Here is a 22,022-nt window from a genome sequence, read left to right as displayed (position 1 = left end):
AAGAGCTATGAAAGGAAAACTGCACAGATGGACAGAAGAAGCATCAGTAAGGTAGAAATTGACTAACAGTGTTGGAAATAATAATAAAAATGTTATCCAAGAAAAAAAAATGCTAAACAATAGTGAAGTGAAAGACGAGGGGCAGATTAAAGTATACTAAGATCTTATGTAGTTCTGGAGAAGAATGGAAACATTAACTTCAGGGTTTTTTTTTTTTAAAGAAAATATGCATTTTTAAAATAAAACGTCCCTGCTCTATAGAAGCTCATAGGATACAGTAATGGGATAAGGGACATTGTGGAGGCACAGCCACAAGCTAGACTATCATCAAAGCAAGAGGAACTGAGGACTCGAGGGAAGACTTCAGAAACATTACATGTAAGGTCTATCCTGAGGGATGAGTGGTTGCTTCTCAAAGAAAGGCATTCTAGGCTGTAGGGACTGACTACAGAGAGAAAGCGTGGGATCGTGCAAGGGATGGCATATTTTGAGTGGTTCCATATGGCTGGAATGTAGAATATGTGCGGGAAATGATGAGATAAGAGGATGAAAATGTAAACCAAGAAGAAATAGTAAATACTGTCCAGGTCACACTAAGAGGTCAGCATTTCATTTAGTAGGCAGTGGGGAGACATTGAAGATTAAAAAATTTTTTTTTGTTATTGTGATAAAATATATATAACATAAAATCTGCCACTTTAACCATGTTTAAGTGTATAATTCAGTGGCATTCAGTACATTCATTCTTGCACAACCATCACCACCACTGTTTATCTCCGGAACTTTTCATCATTCCAAACTGAAACTCTGTACCCATTGAACCATAACATTACCTGCTCTGGCAGTTCCCGGTAATCACTATTGTACTTTCTATCTTTATGAGTTTGACTATTCTAGATGCTTCATATAAGTGGAGTCATACAATACTGTCCTTTTCTATTTGGCTTATGTCACTTAGCATAACATCTTCAAGATTCATTCATGTTGTAGCATGTGTTACGATGTCCTTCCTTTTCCAGACTGAATAATATTCCATTGTATGTAAGGACCACATTTTGTTTATCCATTCATCCACTGATGGACATGACATTGAAGACTTTGAAGCAGAGGTGTGACATGTTCATATATCTGCTTTAGAGAGTAACCCTAGGAGGGGACTGAAGGATGGAACTTGTGAACCAAGAGAGGTTCTTGTTTCAAGAAAGGGAGAATGGGGCTTCCCTGGTGGCGCAGTGGTTGAGAGTCCGCCTGCCGATGCAGGGGTCGCGGGTTCGCGCCCCGGTCCGGGAGGATCCCACATGCCGCGGAGCAGCTGGGCCCGTGAGCCGTGGCCGCTGAGCCTGCGCGTCCGGAGCCTGTGCTCCGCAACGGGAGAGGCCGCGACAGTGAGAGGCCCACGTACCGCAAAAAAAAAAAAAAAAAAAAAAAAAGTGAGAATGGTCAACTGGGTGGAAGAGGTCTAATAAAATGAGGTCAGAAAAAGTTTCTCCTGATTTGGGGAGGAGCAGTTGCCGCATAGGAGTAGTTAGGAAAGCCTGATATAAATGAGGGAAGACTAGTTAGCTGCTAGTAGCATCCTCCTAAACACATGTGTGTCTGGAAAGAAGCTTTTCCCACACAACAATAAAGTGTTGAGCATTTGGCACCTAGAATTTGAATGTCTTGAAGCTTTAAGACAAGGAGGCTGAAGATACTAAATTAATAAAATATTTCAACCTCCTGATAAGTACACATATACTGAGAGAGATGGTAAAGCCAATAATTTTATTGAAGATAAGTCATCTTAAGAGATTCTTTTGAAAAAATTTTGAAGACAGGCAACTATGTTATATTGACCAGAAGACATCCTACACTTCATTTTAATGAGGATAGAAAAAAAATGGTAAGATATGCTGATAATCACAATGTTAGAATAACAGGATTGTTATCCAAGAGAGGAGCAAGCCCTACTTCCCCACCACCACATGAAAAAACATTCTACACACTGTAACATTTAAAATTTGCAGGTGGCGGGACTTCCCTGGTGGCGCAGTGGTTAAGAATCTGCCTGCCAATGCAGGGCACACAGGTTCGTAGCCCTGGTCCAGGAAGATCCCACATGCCATGGAGCAACTAAGCCGGTGCGCCACAACTACTGAGCCTGCGCTCTAGAGCCCGCGAGCCACAACTACTGAAGCCCGTGTGCCTAGAGCCCGTGCTCTACAACAAGAGAAGCCACCGCAATGAGAAGCCCACGCACCACAACAAAGAGTAGCCCCCACTCGCCGCAACTAGAGAAAGCCCGCACACAGCAATGAAGACCCAACGCAGCCAAAAATAAATAAATAAATTTATTTTTTAAAAAAAGTAGTAAAATTTGTAGGTGGCAACACTGGAGTTAATTTGCCCTCGATACTTAATAATTCTGGTGCTTTACATTATAGCATGCAATAAAACCAACTTTGAAAATTCATTTTGAGGTCGGAGTTATCCTGTTACTCTAGCTACATTGCTTAAACAGATGTTTACTAGAATCCCTTGCTTATTTGAACTTAAGGAAAAGAATGCACAGCAGGTTGGACATAGTAACACTTTCCAACAGGTAACATATTCTACCAAGGTTATTTGGAAGGGATTCGAGTTAAAACTCCAATACCATATCTTTATCTACCTGTGCGTCATTTAAGAAGACTTACTTTGAAATTCAAACACCTCTGGTTAAAAGACTCTGTCAAATGATGCAAAAATAGATGTTATTTTGGTCCAACCATATTTACTGCTTAATAGAAATAAATAAGAAAGTTTGTCACTATGGAATTCACATAAATAGTATCTAAAAATACAGATTTTAAAAAACAAATAAAACAATAACCCAGCAATTATTCCAGGCCTACTAAAGCAATGCTCCTACCTTAGGGTATCAAATATAATTACCTGGAATTGACGTGCCTCTAAGATTGTAATTATTATATTTATTATTGTTGGTGCAAAGATGTTGTAAGGAAAAATTTATGCATTTTATGATGATTTGACATTACAAACAAGAACAAGTTTTGGTCACATCAAAATAATTGTATTTTTAGTGAGAAATTATTTTGAAGACATAGAAAATATTTCCTGAGAAGTAAACTTATGTCAAGAATAACAATGGGACTTCTCTGGTGGTGCAGTTGTTAAGAATCCGCCTGCCAATTCAGAGGACACAGGTTCCACCCCTGGTCCGGGAAGATCCCACATGCTGTGGAGCAACTAAGCCCGTGCACCACAACTACTGAGCCTGAGCTCTAGAGCCCACGAGACACAACTACTGAGCCTGCGTGCCACAACTACTGAAGTGCACGCGCCTAGAGCCCATGCTCCTCAATAAGAGAATCCACTGCAATGAGAAGCCTGCCCACGGGAACGAAGAGTAGCCCCTGCAGCAATGAAGACCAAATGCAGCCAATAAATAAATAAATTTATTTTAAAAAAAGAATAACAATAACAACTAACTTTTATTGAAGTTAGTTGCATACCAGGCAATGAGCAAAGAGCTCTTATACATATTGTTTCATTTAGTTCTTATAGAAATTTCATTAAGTTGGTCCTATTATTATCCCTATTTTACAGATGAAAAAACTGAGGCTAAGAGGAATTAAGGAATTTGCCAAATGTGACACAGCCATTAAGTGGCAGAGCCATGACCAAACCCAGGCCGTCTGACCTGGCAATCTATTAATACATCACGGCCCCAGAAACAGTCATGCCTGGTCCTACAGATTTATTTAAAGAGAATGCTGCTTATCTGTCTGGCTAGAAAAAAAAATAAGTCAAGAAAATTTAACAGCAAATCCATTCTTGTACATTAATAAATTACTGAAGCTCTCTTTTGACTATTTTTAATACATAAAGAGTTTGGCTGAATTATTTTTGTTATTCTGAAAGGAAATTAATTCCCTGACTTGGCATTTTATATGGCAAAGGTGTGATGAATCTTCCTATCACCTGTGGCTCTAAGAAGTCTTGATATATAATTATATTTTTCTTTTTCAAATTACAGAGGAATTCAGCTTTCTGTATGATGTCTAAGTCTATAGCTGAACTGATACTTCCAGATTTCCTCATCTGCACGAAAAATTATGTAAAATGATAAGCACAAAATAAAATTTTACATTTGGCCTAATCTCGGGAGTCTCAATGATTGTGGTCTTCTTATAAACAATTTGAAACATATGGACATTGAACATGCATTTCAGGAATAAAGAAATAAACACTAACAAAAATTCTTGTTCTTTTTGGGGGGGTGTCTAAAATTTACTTTTTCTATTATTATCATCAAAAATATCATTCAATTTTTCTATTTAAGCACTGGAAAAACCACTAACATTTAACCCACAAACAAAAATGTTTAGATGAGAAATCTAACAATAAAAATGGATATGAGTGGGTATATCATATTCTTTTCTCTCTCCATATACTCAAGAGAATGAATGATCGAAAGAATGACGACTTTCATAATCTTAGGTTTATGCTCTTGATTAATAATACCGTGATTCATATCCATTCTGTGGAGGGAAAGGGAAAGAGAAAAAAAGCCACTCAAAGGTTTCAAGCTTCAGATTACGGTAAGATACAGAGACAAAATAAACTTAGCAAATAATAGCAAAGATCACATACATATTACCAAACGAAGTTTAAAGAAAACCGATTCTACAGGTCTAAGAAATTCAATTCATGAGATTGGGAACAGATGCAAATTTCCTCGACTCCACCCTACTGAAAAACAATCGGTGCAGCAATCAAGAAAAGCCCTTTCCTAGATGTTCAGAAGAACCTTAAGAAAGTCACCTCCTAACTCAGGGCCTCTTGATTTTATTTTTCTTTGGCATAACCTGCCTACTTGCTGCCCTCCCTTCCCATCAATCGCCAGACGGGTTGGGAAGTGGGATACTGCATCGAGGCGCTGCTGGCCGCACTAAAGCTAGCCCTAGTCGGTGCAGCGGGCTAGGAGCATCACCTGCCGTCCCACCTGCTCCTCTTCTTCTTCGTCTCCCGGCCCTACACACACACAGACACACACACAGACACAGACACACACTTTTACACACTGGCACGCGCATCTGTTGTCAGGGAGGAGGTACCGCCCCATCCAAGCCAAACCCTCGCTTTCTCTTCCCCAGGATATAGCCTCCGAGGACAGACTCTTGCCCAAACCGGAGATAGGATGAGGCTACTGCTGCGCTCTTACCTCCAGTAGTGACAGAGATCCTGGCCACCGCTCCTCTGCGCCAGGCCAGCCAGGCCCGCCGGGGTCAGCACCGGTCTAGTCAGGATGCAACCAGGAGGACACCCCCGCCCGCCCCCCGCATCAGCTTCTGCTAGAGCTGGGAAAGCGCGCGCCCGTGATTCAGCGCCTTTCCGCTGCGCCGTTACCACGGCGACGCACGCGCACGCGCGCACGCGCACACGCGCCCCCAGGGAATGGGCGGGCAGCAGTCCTTCTTGCCTACTCCCGACTCCCAGCTCGGGCTCTAAAGATGGGTACCCAGGTGACGGACTCCCACCCCGCAGGCGACCAAGCAGAAGGCTTTCGGGCGGCAGGGCAGCCTGCATGCCCCACCCCCTTTCCTTCACCAACACTTTGACGGACACCGTGGTCCTAAACGGCCTGGGGGATGAGTGCCTCTTCCAAATGCCGCGGACCAGGGTGGCTCTAGGGAGGCGCGAGCACACTACTTGGGTCAAAAACCCTTTGCAAATGTCTCCCCCGAAGCAAATTCACCCCACACGCACAAGTCCCACTCCTCCAGCGGTAGCCTCTTTAGGCCCCATGTTTTGAGCACGTGTTGCTTTCTGAATGAGAATGGAAACAGGTGTTAGGAAGGGCCCAGCTCAACCCCACGTTTTATAGGTTAACCAGGTGCCCAAAGTATTTAGATTACATTTGCATCTATGGGAAGGTGATCATCTGAACAATAGAAAACTCATGTGGAAGACTCTTCCTTGTATTTATACTGTTTTCTTGTAAGAAAGATTCATGCATCTAGGTATGGTAACATAGGGCACAAAAGGAAGCCAGGGCATTCCTTGCACATCCCCATGACTACAGTACAGTGCTTAGACCTGATGAATAAGCCCCTACTAAGCTACTCCCTGGCTATGGCTGGGCCTTGGATGAGTTACTTGCTAAACCTGTTTTGTCAGTTATAGAGATGGTAATAGCATTCCTTTAGGATGATAGTGGGGATTAAAAGAAAATGCACGTTTAACGAATAAAAACTGGGCTTCCCTGGTGGCGCAGTGGTTGAGAGTCCACCTGCCGATGCAGGGGATACGGGTTCGTGCCCCGGTCCGGGAAGATCCCACATGCCGCGGAGCAACTAAGTCCGTGAGCCATGGCCGCTGAGCCTGCGCGTCCGGAGCCTGTGCTCCGCAACGGGAGAGGCCACAACAGTGAGAGGCCCGCGTACCGCAAAAAAAAAAATAATAATAATAAAAAAAAATAAAAACTGCTTGGGACTGAAAGAGTCAAAATCAGTTTGGACTAAAAAGAAAATGGCAACCCTGCCAATTATCGGGCTGGGAGGACAGGCACAGATTAAGCCAGAAGCAAAATTAACAGGAAATATTTCCCCCAAAGTCGTGCAGCAGCTGTAAAATGACATAAGCACCCCCTCTTTGAATGACTACTGCTTTCCTACCACAGACGCCCCCTTTGCTTTGCTATTTTCATCCGTAACTTGTGATACCCCACTGCTGAATTCTCCTTGCCTCATGACAGCACCCAGTCCATAGTTAGTCCCTGCTTCTCCTAACCTGCCTCTGAAAGAGTAAGCAACAGTACCAATCTGATTCCAAGACCCTCCTTCAAAGGGAACCCAAACCTTACAAGACACTTCCATCCTTTCTCTTCTCACCAGTGGCATTCCACTGTACCCCCAGAGTGACCTTTCTCACATCAATAAATCTGATGTACTCAGACAACAAGCCCGTTCCCAGGAGTCTTTAAATAAAAATTAAGTCATTAATACATGGGCTTAAAGTCTTTACATATATACATATTTACATATATATAAGCTTAGCCTAGACTTCTAAACTCAGAGCCATTACAATGAATACCTATTTTTATACATATAATATCTATTTTGGTACTGACTTATGAAAATGTTAGTCTGCCTCCCTAGGACACAAATGTGAGGGCACTGTCTCATTTCATTTCAGCATTTATTGAGCTCCTGCTACATGCCAGACATTATAGTAAATACTAAGGATAAAATGATGTATTTTTAGTACAGCTTTTCTGACTTCATCTGCTTTTTATATGTTGTTGGTTGGGACATGTGTTCTTACTAAACTGCACAATAAAAGACAAGGAACTATCTTTTTTTGAAGGTGGGAGAAACAGGCCTAGCAAGATTCAGGTACATTCTGTATCAGTGGCAAAGATGATGCTTAGCATATTGATATATAACATTCTGAGCTGGGATTTCACCAAGAAGGGGGGTAAGGTACACAAAGCTACTATACTGAGAAAACTTGAGATTCAAAGTAAAAAATTCAAGATACTGCATATTAGTAGTTTCTTAATTCTTGCATTGAGAACTATTGCCCGTCGAAAGCAGACCAAACGTAGTTGTTCCTATTCACTTATAACTTGTTTCTTACATTTTGTCACTATAAGGAGTAAATGGGAAGGTATTTCACTTGGATGCTGAGTCATAAAATGATACTCCTTCCAGTTTTAAAACAATTTGATAATTATTTAATCTAATACACACTACTACATATTTTATTTTTTTATATTTAGCCTTTCACTCATCTAGATTTTTTCTTTTTCGTAATTTGAAGTGTGGTAGAGTTCTAACTTAATTATGCTTCCAAGTGAATAAGCAATTTATGCCAAAAATATCCTTTTCCCACAAAAATGAACTATTGTTCTGTAATACATGCTAAAATATTAGCATTAATACTCATTTTAAATGATTAAAATTATGATTAACATATAAAACTTTTGCATTATGACAAAGCATATGTTATATATAAATTCAGCTTGTCTTTTTTTTTTTTTTTCGGTACGCGGGCCTCTCACTGTTGTGGCCTCTCCCGTTGCGGAGCACAGGCTCCGGACGCGCAGGCTCAGCGGCCATGGCTCACTGGCCTAGCCGCTCCGCGGCATGTGGGATCTTCCCGGACCGGGGCGCGAACCCGCGTCCCCTGCATCGGCAGGTGGACTCTCAACCACTGCGCCACTAGGGAAGCCCCAGCTTGTCTTTTTTTAGGTGTTTTAGTTGTTAATTTTGACACCCCTGATGAAAATAAGTTTCTGCCACTTCTCATTCTAATTATTACCGCCAGTTTTCATTTTTATATACTGAGGAAGTCAATATATTCTTGGCAACACTTGGCAGAGTGAGAAGCAACGTGGAAAGCCGTTTTCTTCCACACAAAGGTGAAACAGTAGCAGTGGAGCCAGAAACAGGAAGCAGGTAAAAACTTCAATCTCAACATGAGCACAAAAACATACTAAAACAAACTATAAACAAGCAGAATTCTTTATTTAAAGTACATTCTCTTATGGGGGAAAAAAAATGTTTCCTTAACGCACATGTAGAAGTGCTCCTCATTCACGTCTTGAAAAAAATTCAGTTTTACAAGTAGCAAAACTAAAAGGCTAATTCTTTTTACACATTTATTTTTCTCTTAGAAAAAAAGTCCAATGCCTCTATAAAACTGACTTTAATCATTATCAAGCCTAACTTTGCCTCTGTTGGTGACATAACTACAAACATGAATTTTTAAAAGTTAAGGGATCTTAAATCATGAGTTCATTTCTAGCTTACCAGTTAGGCACTGTTAGCTGACAAAAAGTCTGATGTAGGACAGCTGCAATCTATTTAAATGCAGATCTAGCCAGCAGCTGTGAGCACTATTACAAGATAGCCTTTGTGACCTTTCCTTAAGAGGCCTCATGTTCTGAACACAGGTATGCTTTCATTTAAATAAACACTAAGATTTAGTTCTGAAATCTGAGGACACAATCCACAAAATAAAATCACAGTCGTTTTTTCTTTTGTTACAATGATCCAGTATATTAATTCCTCCATATTAAACTACCTTTCCAGACAGGTAGCAATTATATTTGCAAAAACACAGAACAACATTGCTCAGAACATTTAAAACTCGTATTTGAAAAGCAGTTCACAATATTAAATCTAAGGTGCACAGAAGACCCCAGTGATCACTAGGAAATCTACCACAGTCCAGTTTTTCCAACCCAAGGAGGTCCAAACTTCTGGGAATAATGTGGCCGCCTTCTGCTGCTGCTCTAAAAAATATTCGATCAAAACGAAGCTTACAAGTAGCAGCTATTCCAAGATTAGAGTTCATCTGTGTATCCCATGTATACTGGCAATGCTTAGGTTTGCCCAAAAACTCCCAGACATCCAAAGTGTTGCTGGGTAAACCACCACATTTGGAAACCTAAAAAGAAAAAGAAAGAAAACTCTTTTCAGTCTTCTTTTCCCTTATATTAAAAAGGTCTTTACCGTTACCACATCTAAGTGCAACTTTTCACATCAGAATGCCACAGATTACTTATTAATGCACAAATGCAAAACTAGATACAACCAGATATATTATAAAATTATTTTACTGCATGATAATAAGTAGGTAATATAAAAATATCAAGAGAGACAGAGAGGTCTGAAATTTGCCCCTTCTCTCTTCTGCCACAAGTAGCTTCCTAACTTTGGGAGTCAGATAAAACTCAGAAGACTGAAAATCCGTGGTCTCAGTTATTGCTATTAGTAGTTTTAAAAAAATGAAGATTAAGTGTAAAGAAGGCAAAACTGTTACTCTAATCTATAAATTGAGTATACCATTTATATGATCCAATAATGTCAAATGCCTTCAGTTTTATTTGAAATTTACTAACAACATTAACTTTTCCTCCCATTCACACTCTAGGATTAAAAATTTTTTTTAACGTGTAAAGTATACATAAAATTTACGACTTTAACATTACAGTTCAGTGGCATTAAGTACATTCACATGATTGTGCAAGCATCACCACCATCTGGCTCCAGAACCTTTTCAATGTCCCAAACTGAAACTCTACCCATTAAACACGAACTCCCCATTCCACCCTCCCCCCAGCCCCTGGCAACCACCATTCTCCTTCCGGTCTGTATGAATTTGACTACTTTAGGAAACTCACATAAGAGGAATCACGAACATTTGTCCTTTTGTTACTGGCTTATTTCACTTAGCATTAATGTCTTCAGGGTTCATTCACGTTATAGCATGTGTCAATATTGCCTTCCTTTTTAAGGCTGAATAATATTCTATTTCATGTATCAATATATGCATTTTGTTTATTCATCTGTCAAAGGACACTTACACTTAGGTTGCTTCCATATTTTGCTACTGTGAATAATGCTACCAACACAAGTGTACAACTATCTCTTTGAGGCTCTGCTTTTGCTTGCTTGTATCCACCCAGAAGTGGACTTGTTGGATCATATGGAAAGTCTGTTTAATTTTTGGAGGAATCCTTACACCATGTTCCACAGCAGCTGCACCATTTTACATTCCCAGAAGCGGTGCACAAGGGTTCCAATTTCTCCATATCCTTGCCAACACTTGTTATTTTCTGTTGTTTTGTTTTTTTATAATAGTCATACTAATAGATGTGAAGTGGTATCTCATCATGGTTTTGATGTGCATTTCTCTCATGACCAATGATGTTAAACATCTTTTCATGAACTTACTGGCCATTTGTATATCTTCTTTCGAGAAATGTCTAAATCTTTTGCCCATTTTTTTCTTTTTTAAATTGTATTTAGGGCTTCCCTGGTGGTGCAGTGGTTGAGAGTCCGCCTGCCAATGCAGGGGACACGGGTTCGTGCCCTGGTCCGGGAAGATCCCACATGCCGCAGAGCGGCTGGGCCTGTGAGCCATGGCCACTGAGCCTGCGCGTCCGGAGCCTGTGCTCCGCAACGGGAGAGGCCACAATAGTGAGAGGCCCGCGTACCGCAAAAAAAAAAAAAAAAGCTTTAAATTGTATTTATTTATTTTTGGCTGCGTCGGGTCTTAGTTGTGGCACATGGGCTCTTTCATTGCAGCGTACTGGCTTCTCTCTAGTTGTGGTGCGTGGGCTCCAGAGCATGTGGGCTCCAAAGCTGTGGCACGTGGGCACTCTAGTTGTGGCGTACGGGCTCTCTAGCTGTGGTGTCTGGGCTCCACAGCACATGGGCTCAGTAGTTGCGGTGTGTGGGCTTAGTTGCCCTGCTGCGTGTGGGATCTTAGTTCCCCGACCAGGGATGGAACCTGTGTCCCCTGCATTGGAAGGCAGATTCTTAACCACTGGACCACCAGGGAAGTCCCCTGCCCAGTGTGTTTTTTTTTTAATTGTAGGAGGTCTTTGTATATTCTGACTATTCTGAATATCTCATCAGATATATGATTTGCGAATATTTTCTACCATTCCACGGGTTGCCTTTTCACTCCATTGATAATACCCTTTGATGCACTACAGTTTTTAATTTTGATGAAGTCTACCTTATCTATTTTTTCTTTTGTTGTCTGTGCTTTTGGTGTCATATCCAAGAAATCACTGCCAAATCCAGTGTCATGAAGGTAAAAAAGGTTGAAAACAGAAAATCCAGAAGGAAGAGAGTTAGGGACAACTATGTTAGTCAAATCTTTCTGTTCTTCTTATCTTACAACTAAGAAACTGCAAATAAATGAACTTTTCTAAATTCTTCTAATCATTATTTTCTCTAAACCCCTCTTGTTAATCAATATATATTGTTTTGTGTTGTCTGTTTCATATACCATATATATGTTTTCACCCAATAATGTAACAGCCCCTTCTGCCTCTGCTTCCCCTGTGCCAGGCAAGTAGCACAGGCTAAATAATCATTTGCTGAATTGCACCTGCAAGGTCACGTATACATTATGAACAGATCAAAGTCCTAGTTTTAATAGCTTTAGTCAAAAGAAACCTAAATTAGTTTCCACAGCAATAATCTGCCCGTAAACACTGAAATGACTTCATCACTCACTTCATGATCCCTTAAATTTGTATCTCCTGCAAATATAACTGTAGCTGACTCTGGAGCCTCTTGCATTTTCTTTAAAACCATTTTCAACTGATTCATTCGTTCCTTAGCATGCCCTCTGGTGCTCTCCAAATGAGAAGTCATAAGGCAAAGTTCATTTCCTGACACACTCACCTGCAACAAGATAAATAATTAGAGTTGTTAAAATGATCCACTAACAATTAACACTGAACTTTGTTAACAGAATCAGTAATTATTCAACTGATTGGTATATATCAATATTTACTAGACTGAAACTATATAATCAGCACTGTGCTTATCCTTAAAGGTCAAAGAATACTGAGCAAGTACCCACTAATACTTCAAAACCTCCCTTGAATGTCAACTCCACTGGGAGCCCTTCCCCAGCACCCCAGGCATCAGTGGCTCCCTCCCCTATCCTCCTACAGCACGCTGTGTAGACTGTTTATAAATTCCCCTAGATCGAACTGCAGCACAGTTATCTCTCTCCTACAAAGCCCTGAGTCATTTGAAAGCAAAGATGGCTCTTTTATTTATTACTATGTTACCGAGAGCCTGGCACATAGGTAACTCAAAATAATGTCAGTTAAATGAATGAATGAGAATCACTTACCATTTGCAATTAAGATACCAACAATGTAAGATCTCTCATTATTTAAACTAATTGCCTGCAGAGTCCAGTTCAAATTCCTTCACATTGGGCATTCATGATCTCCTATAATCTGGATCCAACCTACTTTACCAACCTGTCGTCACACTACCCGCTTTGTGCCCTCTACATCCAACTGAATAGAAGGCTCGTTTATAGCTACACATGCCCTCTTTCATATATACATACCCTGCTATGTACAATTTGCAAATGTTTGCTCATGGTGGTTCTGCCACCTGCACTGTTCTTTTTTTTTTTTTTTTTTTTGCGGTACGCGGGCCTCTCACTGTTGTGGCCTCTCCCGTTGCGGAGTACAGGCTCCAGACGCGCAGGCTCAGCGGCCATGGCTCACAGGCCTAGCTGCTCCGAGGCATGTGGGATCTTCCCGGACTGGGGCACGAACCCGTGTCCCTTGCATCAGCAGGCAGACTCTCAACCACTGCGCCACCAGGGAAGCCCCGCACTGTTCTTAATGTCTACATTTTACATATTTTTCAGGGCCCGATTCAAACCCAACTTCCATCATGAAACGTTCACTAAACAGTGCAGCTGAAAATCATCTTTCCTTTCTCTAAACTTCCATGGCATATCATTATACCTCTCCCATGGCATTTATGCCTTTCGTTTATTTTAGGTACTATACATACAATCTCTCCCCTGCTAATCTATGAGCTCTATGAGACCAAGATCTATTTGACTCATTTTTGTAAGACTCACAGAGTACAACACAGTACCAAGTACAGTGCATTTAATAAAAAATATTAAAAAATTAAAAAAAAAACTATTTTAGGAAGCAACTGTGGAATGTCAGCAAACTCTTATACATTAAGAAAACATCTAATGAATCAAGGATTTTATTTTTACAATTTGTCTATATTTGAAATGTATGTAAAAATTTAATTTATAAAGTTCTTTAAGACTATTTAAAAGAACCTATAAGTGAGGAGTAAATATTTTTCTAAAGACAATGGTTTCTTAAAAAGGACCCCATCATGGAACTGTGAAAAAAACAGTTCATTCTTTTTTTTAAAAAACCAGTCAATTTAAAAAAATTACTTACATGCACACACAAAAGGTTTCTCATCATTTTTGTATTTGGAAAAGGAATAATCTCTTGGCTTTTAAATTTCAATCTCGATTTCTTCAACATTATAGCTGTGAAATATCCTTCTTCACGACCTTCAGATGTGTGCGGAAAAGAATTTAGGCTGAGAGATCAGGGGTATCTGCAGTTTATCCCAAGCTCCCCTACTGAAAATTTTATAACAAGCAGGTATAGATATTTAAATGGATATAAATCTTAAAAGTAAACTATTATTTCAAAATAGTTGAAGATGGTCAACCAAGTCCCTCTGTAACTGTAAGCATGGAAGAAATATAAAAGTGTAACTGGAAGTATGGAAGAAATACAAAAATAAAAATGCATTTACATAAGTGCCCAAAACAGTTAACAGTGCCAATACCAAACATAAAAATTTGAAAAATTTCTGAAAGGCAGAGTAGATGAGACTTAAACTGAGGCAACTTGACATGCAGTTACTTTTCACTCGGGAAGCACCAGAAAAATCACAGTAAGTGAATAAAAACTTTAGAAAGGTATAAACTTGCAAGAAGAAACAGAAATGGAGGGGCAATGAATGAAAGCTTCCAAGTTTTTCAGAGAACTAAGTAGGTGGAGCAGTGGTAACTGGTTTATCAGAACGGAGGGGAACCAGGAAAAGAGGAACAGGAAGAGAAAGGAGAAGAATGGGAAAGAATGGGAAACGGAGGAGGGCAGCAGACTAGAAAGATGGCAGGTGGAGAGTCCAGCAGGTGGAAAGAAGGAGGAGAGGGAGAGAAAGGAGGAGGGAGAGGGAGGGAGGAAAGAAGAGAGAGACAGAAAAAAGAATTTTCCAGAACTGAAGGTCACAAACCTCCAGATTGAAAGGTCCTACCAAGTGTTTGGCATAATAAATGAAAAAAAGACCCCCAAAACACTGGAGTTAAAAACAAGAGCCTCAGGCTTCCCTGGTGGCGCAGTGGTTGGGAGTCCACCTGCCGAGGCAGGGGGCGTGGGTTCGTGCCCCGGTCTGGGAAGATCCCATGTGCCGTGGAGCGGCTGGGCCTGTAAGCCATGCGCGTCTGGAGCCTGTGCTCCGCGACGGGAGAGGCCGCAACAGTGAGAGGCCCACATACCGCAAAAAAAAAAAAGAAGAGCCTCAAAGCTTCCAGAGCGGGAAGGGGGGGAAGAAAGATCAAGAATTAGAATGGCATCAGACTTCTAATCATCAATAATGGAAACTAGAAAACACTGAAATCATGCCTTCAAAATTCTGTGGGAAAATGACTTTCTACCTAGAAATCTTTGTCCAGCCAAACTATCAAGGAACTATGAGAATAAAACATTGGCATTTCCAAATAGGCTGGGATTCAAAAACTTCACTCCCCATGTGCTACTTCTTAGAAAGTGACCAGAGAATGTGCTCCAATAAAATGAGGAAGTAAAACAAGGAAGAAAGCATGGGATTCAGAAAACAAGATAACCAAAACAGAAGACAGGCAAAAGGAATCCCCAAGAGAATGCAGAAAAGTTGTCCCGCAAAGAGAGAGAGAGAGAAAGGCAGATAGAGAGAACCCTCTCTTCAGCAATTTTGGATTAAAAAGTAAATCAAAATTAAAATCATAAACTAGGTAAAAGTGAAAGTCAAAGAAAACATGAGATTTAGCCAAAAGTCACGAAATGAAGCCAAAGTGGTATATTAAAATGCACTTAGTAAAAACAAAATAGATGAAAAATCAAAAACTAAAATATTCACGGCAAAAAGGTAGAAAAAGAACAAAATAAATAAAAAATTAATAAAGACTTTTTGAAAAAGCATAACCACAGTGCAATCACCACATTTAAACATTTTCTAACAATTTGATTTCACCAAAAAGCTACTTAGTGCCTCAAATTTTGGCAATTTATATTTTCCTGAAAAATCATCCATTTCAACCATTTTTCCACATATGTAATATTCTCTTATGATTTTTTTAGTATCCTGTGTCTGACTTCTTTTTCTCAAACTTACTTTATTTGTGCTTTTTCCTGTCTATGTTCCAATTGTCTAACTTTGGTTTATCTCTCACCTTGTTTTTCAAAGAAAAAGTTAAATAACAGGAAAACTGTTACCTGTAATAATCTCATAACTACTTGCTTTCTTCTTTAGGTAGGCAGCATATGGGGGAATAACCTCCTGTAGAAATACCACATCTGGGCTGTACCTAATTAAACACATCAATTTATGAAAAATATGAGGTATATCATTTCATTTGCAGCTACCTAGATTAGGAAAATGCCACAGCATAAAAGAAACACAAAATTATAGTCCTCTAGGACACCTAATATTCAATATTTATGCTGACCTTTGATAACTATAAAATGAGAAAGACCTGTGCTATTTAACAAATAATACTGTAAAGATAAAATAAAAAAAAAAATATACATGACAACCCTTCAAAGTTAGAAGAACAGGAATCACTGACACTAGAAACCAATAATATTAAGAGCCTACAATGGTCCTCACTCTTTTTTTTTTTTTGTGGTACGCGGGCCTCTCACTGTTGTGGCCTCTCCCGTTGCGGAGCACGGATCCGGACGTGCAGGCTCAGCGGCCATGGCTCACGGGCCCAGCCGCTCGCGGCATGTGGGATCTTCCCGGTCCGGGGCACGAACCTGTGTCCCCGGCATCGGCAGGCGGACTCTCAACCACTGCGCCACCAGGGAAGCCCCGGTCCTCACTCTTAACAGATGCTTTAAGTGTTATTTTCTTCAATCCTCTTGAAACAGTTATTATCCATGATGAAGAAAACTGAGCTCTGGAGAACTGAAGTGGCTTACAAATGGTTCCACAAGGTCACAGAACTAGTGTGTGGCAGATACGGATCCTTTTGGTAATTTTCTTTTCATAGCAATAATTCTACACACAGTTTAGTAAATAAAATAGTACTAGAAGGCTATGAACAAAAATTAGCATTCCCTCTGTACCCCAAGCCACAATCCTGCTCCCAGAGGCAGTCACTCCCAATTCCTTCAGATGTTTCCTCTGACAGCTGGACTCTGAAGTCAGGACCAATTCCAAAGCCCATAACCTTGAACTGTTACCCTCCTTGTAGGCAGGTAAGACACGTTATCACATTACCATGACACAGATGTAATAATACTTACAAAGTTAAATAGGAACACACCCCTCGAGCCCTCTCTGGCAGATTGTTTAGGTCCAATCCATCAATATTCCAGGTAATGAAAGAGAACATGCTGCCATCTTCTTGCTGAACATTTTCAGATGTGCTGGTTTTAGAACTAGTGGAATCACTTGTTTCTTCCTTGGTTAGGTCAACACTGGCAAGATAAGAATGAAACACAACTTTGCAAATAATCTATAAACTGATTAATTTAAAAATTATTTTGTGACTCTCTGTAGCCCTCATTCTACAGGTAAATAAACTTTAAGAGTCCTAAAAGTATCTGCCTATAGAAGAGCAAGAGTCTGATGAGTGAGGAAAAATAGATTCTTACTGTGTTATCCAAATGTCTGCTCACTTAGAACCAACTCAATATCCCTCAGTGACATAGGTCACTAAAATGATTTGATAAATTATGACCCCAAATCAGATTGAGTAACGTAAGATTTCCACATTTATCTGGATTCACTTTAAATCACATTTGAAATAAGATCTCATTGTGCCAGATAAATAATGGCTGCAATTCTTTGTTATTCCCCTCACTGAGAGGTGAAGTCCAACTAATACCCTTCCCCTTGAATCTGGACCTTAGTCACTTGCTTGACCAATAGAATATAGTGAGAAGGGTTATTCTGGGATTTCTGAGGCTTGGCCATAAGAAGCCTTGTAGCTTTCACTCAAGCCTTTTGGAACACTCTGCCCAACAAGAACGCTGAGCTGCTACATGAGAAATCTGACTACTCTGAGACTATCATGCTGGAGAGACCATGTGTATGGGCTCCAGCCCACAGGTCTGCCTGACCCCACCTTTCCCACCAAGGCCCAGACATTTGAGTGGAGGGACAAACATTATTAAAAGGCGACTGCTAAGCATTTATAAAATATACATAAATTTAAGAACTAGGGTTTTGTATTTATAATTTTAATAAATGTAATGCCAATTTTTAACTTCTTTAAAAAAATTTTATTTTTTAATTAAAAAAAATTTCTTTTGCCCACGCCACGCAGCTTTTGGGATCTTAGTTCCCCAACCAGGAAGTGAACCCGGGCCACAGCAGTGAAAGCACCAAGTCCTAATCACTGGACTGCCAGGGAACTCCTGAAAAATTTTTTTTATTGAGGTATAATTAACAGATAATGTTATACTAGTTTCAGGTACACAATATAATGATTAAATATTTGTATACACTGCAAAATGATCACCATGATAAGTCTAGTTAACTTTTAAACTTTTTTTGAAATAATTTTAGACTCTTAGAAAACAGTAAAAAGAATTCTACTCACCACTCATCCAGATAAATGTTAACGTTTTACTTAATTAACATTTACTTGCTTTACTCTTTTTATTCTGAAACATTTGCATAAATACTTCTGAATGCATTTCCTAAAAATAAGGACATACATACATACCCTAGTACAATTATCAAAAATCAGAAAATTATCATTGATACAATGTTATTATATAAAGATCTATTCAAACTTTGCCAATTGTGCCAGTAATGTCCTAATCCAGGATCACATGTTGCATTGAGATGGCATGAATTTCTTTCAAGCTCCTTTGATCCAGAATAGTTCTTCCATCTTTGTCTCTCCTGACCTTGATGTTTTTGAAGAATACAGGCCATTTATTTTGTAGAATGTCCTTCAGGTTGGGTTTGTCTGATGTTTTCTGAGGATGTGCATTTTTTGGCAGGAATCACACAGAAGTGATAGGGTGTCCTCCTCAGTGCATCAGGCCAGGAGGCCTGATCCAACAGTACTGGATTTGTCTCCAGTACTGGTCACGTTAACTTTGATGCCTTGGTTTCTCCACTGCACAGTTATGATTTCCCCCCATGTAATAAGTATTTTGCGGGTAGGTACTTTGAGACTATGTAAATGTCTTGTTTCTCATCAACTTTTACCTATTAGTTTTTGTCTTTTTTAAAATTTATTTATTTTTTTGGCTGCGTTGGGTCTTCATTGCTGCGTGCAGGCTTTCTTTAGTTGCGGCGAGCAGGGGCTACTCTTTGTTGTGGCGCGTGGGCTTCTCATTGCAATGGCTTCTCTTGTTGTGGAGCAGGGGCTCTAGGTGTGCGGGCTTCAGTAGTTGCAGCACATGGGCTCAGTAGTTGCAGCAAGCAGACTCAGTAGTTGTGGTGCAGGGGATTAGGTGCTCAGTGGGATGTGGGATCTTCCCGGACCAGGGATCAAACCCGTGTCCCCTGCATTGGCACGCAGATTCTTAACCACTGCGCCACCAGGCAAGTCCCTTAGTTTTAGTGTCCATTGATGATTCCTGTCTGAGATAATTACTACCAAGATAGTTCCCAAATGGTAATTTTTTTTCTAACTCTCACATGCCTTCAACATTTGGTAGTTGGAATTCTACTGTGAGGGAAAGTGTTCCCTTCACTCCTGGACAAATGTATTTATATCAGTGTGGATTCTTATTCTATGCTATAGATAAAGCCTCACTCTCACTGGCATTTGATCTGAGTTCCAAGAGACAACAGACCACAGCCTCATCCATCACTTTGTTTTCTGCCAATTCATGATTCTGGGCTAGGGGACTCCTAATGGTCCTCTACCCCACCATTACTCAGCTCCACCCACTTTTTTTTTGAGGGACGATTTCAGGGACTCCACCTCCTTTGTTCCAATTTCTTTACTGACTACAATTTAGGATACAACTAACAGACACCAACACAGGCTAGTCTGAGTAAAACAAAAGGATTCACAAGGAAACAATCGTGTCCCAGAGCCAAGTAAAGGAACACAGCTATGTCTATGGAAGTTTGATCAAGGCTCTCTCTCAATCCTACTCAGCGTCCCTTGGTTTCACTCTCTCTCTGCAGACTAGCATTCTCAGCTTCCCCATGCACAAAAGAGTAGGGGTATGGGTCCCCCACAGGTACTGAGTTAACATGTACAGTCCCAGCTTGACAGGAAGATTCACTAAACACTCTTGGTCCTAATCCCAGGAGAGAGGATCTGACTGGCCAGCACGGGCCAGGTGAACATCTACTAATCTAACTGGCTCTAGCTGATACAACATGGGAGCCAGAGATATGTCACTATGAATGGGTAGCCAATTCCCCAACAACAGGCCAGGCAGACGGAGAAAGGAGCCTAATGAAATGATCTTATCACATTTAAAAGACAGTGCAGCTGAAAAGATCACAGGGAGGAAAGAGTATCTACGATGAACAGTTAACTGTAGAGGCTGCCCATACAGCTGGGAGAACTTTATATATTCAGTTCATACTTATTGAGAGCTTATTACCTGCCAAATATTGTATGAGACTTTGGGAAATCAACAATGTATGAACAGATACTGTCTTCACCAAACGTGTAGTCTAGTGGGAGATATAAAATACTAAATAGCGATTATAATATGAATTAAGTTGTCATGCATGATGCTATACAGAATTACTTAAGAGGAGAACCTTACCCAGACTTGGGAAATCAGGGAAAGCTTCTTGAAGACAAGTCATGTCTGTAAGGCCAGCTGGCCCGGGGAAGAGGAAGCATCAGCTGGTTCCAGGAAGAAGCAGCACTGAGGCAGAGCGTTCTCACGTATTCTGAGAATCAACAGAGACTCTCCCCCGACTTCCTGCCCCAAGGACGGGGGGTGGGGGGGGGTGGGGGGGGTGGGGGAGGGGTGGGAGACTCAAACCCCTGAAAGTAAGCTGGTCAATACCTAGCCCAGCCGCCGTGGCTTCACCAAATAAGGAATCACCCTGCATAGCAAACCACCCCTCCCTTACACCCCAGTAAAAATTTCCCACGCCTAGGACTGGGCGCGACTTCTCTGGCCCCTTTCTCTCGGACCAGTGAACCTCGCCCCTCGCCCAGGAGCGCTCCCTAATAAAGCTCACTTGAAGCTTTCCTCTGTTTCGCGGTGCCGTTTGTTAAGATCCGACCTTACAATGTCTAAGCTGGACTTTTAAGATAACTGTTACTTAGCAAGGAAGGAGGAAGAAAAGGGTTCTAGGCAGAGATGATAAATATCTTTACAAAGTTTGAAAGGCAAGAAAAAATGGCCCACTGGAGAAAGGGAAAGTTTGGTATGCCTGAAAGTTTTGTAGGGTAGGAAAGAGAGTGTGAAAGGAAACAAACCCAGAAATATGGTCAAACCGTGGAGGGACCTGTAAGGCACCTGGACTTTAAGAGCAGAAGTGCATGAATTGGGGAGGGAGCACTGGAATAATAGGGGCGGATGTGCAGTTTATAAAAACTATTATCCTGGCCGGGCGGTAAAGAGTAAATAAACAACAACAGTACAAGAAGCAAGAAGACTTCCAAGTTACCATTCCTCAGTAGAGGATTTTGCCTCATTCATTTGTTTTGAAACTCTTGCTTACATATTTCCTAAACTTGGAGTCAAAAAATTACATTTCAGATATTCCCCCACTCCCCACCCCCCGACTCCAAAGTACCTTCGAAGTGACAGCCTGGACTTCGGGAGAGAAGCGTCAGCTCCGCTGCTGGGACGCGTCTCCATCCTACGCACCAACACAAACCCTCAGCCTCCGGCTATTCAGAGGCGAGACTTGCCTCTACTCACACCCGGCCGTCCAACTCGACTGCAGGTCCCAGGACGCCCAACGCAACCCAGTACAAACTGCCCCCGCCCAGAGTCGTCCCCGCCCCTTCATCACTCACCATGGCTCGGGCTCAGAGGCGGTCTCAAGATGGCTTTTTAAAGCGCTCTCCTCCACTGCCGGCTCGAAGTACGAGTCCAGCGCTCTCTGCAAAACAAAGACACAGGGATGGGACGTGTGCGCTGCACGGACCAAAGTAAAGAGCGGGAAAGAGAGAAGCAGCGAAAGCGTACTTCCATCTCCCAGTCGTTCTCGGCCAGGTAGCACTGAGCCACGGCGGCGTCGCAACTCGCGACCGAGGCAAACTCCACACACAGAAGTCTCCGCTTCTTCACCTCGGGCTCTCCCTCCTCCCGCTCACCCTCCGGTGCACCGTCCGGACCGCTCTTCTGCTCCATGGTATCCCCGCCAGCTCACCTCCCTCTAACCCGGGCCGAGCGGGGAGACGCCTGGGCCTCTGCGCAGGCGCCCAGCGCCCCGGCGCTCGCGCATCAACCTCCTCTTGCGGAAACGCGCTCCGCTTTCGGCGGACGACAGCGCGCC

General features: G+C 41.4%; 2 protein-coding genes across 8 annotated transcripts in view; both read right to left on the bottom strand.

Moving 5' to 3' along the window:
• The window catches only part of KIAA0319 (KIAA0319 ortholog), a 77,020-nt gene extending 71,656 nt beyond the window's left edge, over positions 1-5,364 (bottom strand). For 2 of the 6 annotated variants that reach the window (XM_030881277.2, XM_060307464.1), the window contains exon 1: positions 5,207-5,364. The gene's annotated coding sequence lies outside the window, so the exon portion shown is untranslated. The remainder of the gene's footprint in view (positions 1-5,206) is intronic. The other 4 variants (XM_060307467.1, XM_060307465.1, XM_060307463.1 and 1 more) reach the window with 4 other exon arrangements.
• A 3,132-nt stretch (positions 5,365-8,496) lies between these two features.
• Positions 8,497-22,003, bottom strand: TDP2 (tyrosyl-DNA phosphodiesterase 2). Of its 2 annotated transcripts, XM_030881265.3 has the most exons (8): positions 21,713-22,003; positions 21,541-21,626; positions 21,315-21,380; positions 16,877-17,050; positions 15,842-15,933; positions 13,751-13,869; positions 12,024-12,194; positions 8,497-9,438 (listed from the first exon to the last, which is right to left on the bottom strand). In XM_030881265.3, the coding sequence occupies exons 1-8, from the start codon at positions 21,875-21,877 to the stop codon at positions 9,157-9,159; spliced, it is 1,155 nt and encodes a 384-aa protein (XP_030737125.2). In that variant the 5' UTR covers positions 21,878-22,003; the 3' UTR covers positions 8,497-9,156. The 2 variants fall into 2 exon arrangements, with proteins under 2 accessions (XP_030737125.2, XP_030737124.1); XM_030881264.3 differs by lacking the exon at positions 21,315-21,380 and having other exon boundaries at positions 21,713-22,001.
• Positions 22,004-22,022: the final 19 nt, after the last annotated feature.

Source organism: Globicephala melas, chromosome 11 (assembly GCF_963455315.2).
Source record: "Globicephala melas chromosome 11, mGloMel1.2, whole genome shotgun sequence".
Lineage (NCBI taxonomy): Eukaryota > Metazoa > Chordata > Mammalia > Artiodactyla > Delphinidae > Globicephala > Globicephala melas.
The sequence above is the reverse complement of the archived record's forward strand: the minus strand, read 5'-3'. Positions and strand labels throughout refer to the sequence as shown.

Coding starts and splice junctions, on each gene's coding strand:
- TDP2 (XM_030881265.3), bottom strand. CDS start 21,877: ATGGAGCAGAAGAGCGGTCCGGACGGTGCACCGGAGGGTGAGCGGGAG. Junction 15,934..16,876: donor GTGTGTTCCTATTTAACTTT/GTAAGTATTATT, acceptor GTGTTTAATTAG/GTACAGCCCAGATGTGGTAT. Junction 12,195..13,750: donor GAAACCTTTTGTGTGTGCAT/GTAAGTAATTTT, acceptor ATCTTGTTGCAG/GTGAGTGTGTCAGGAAATGA.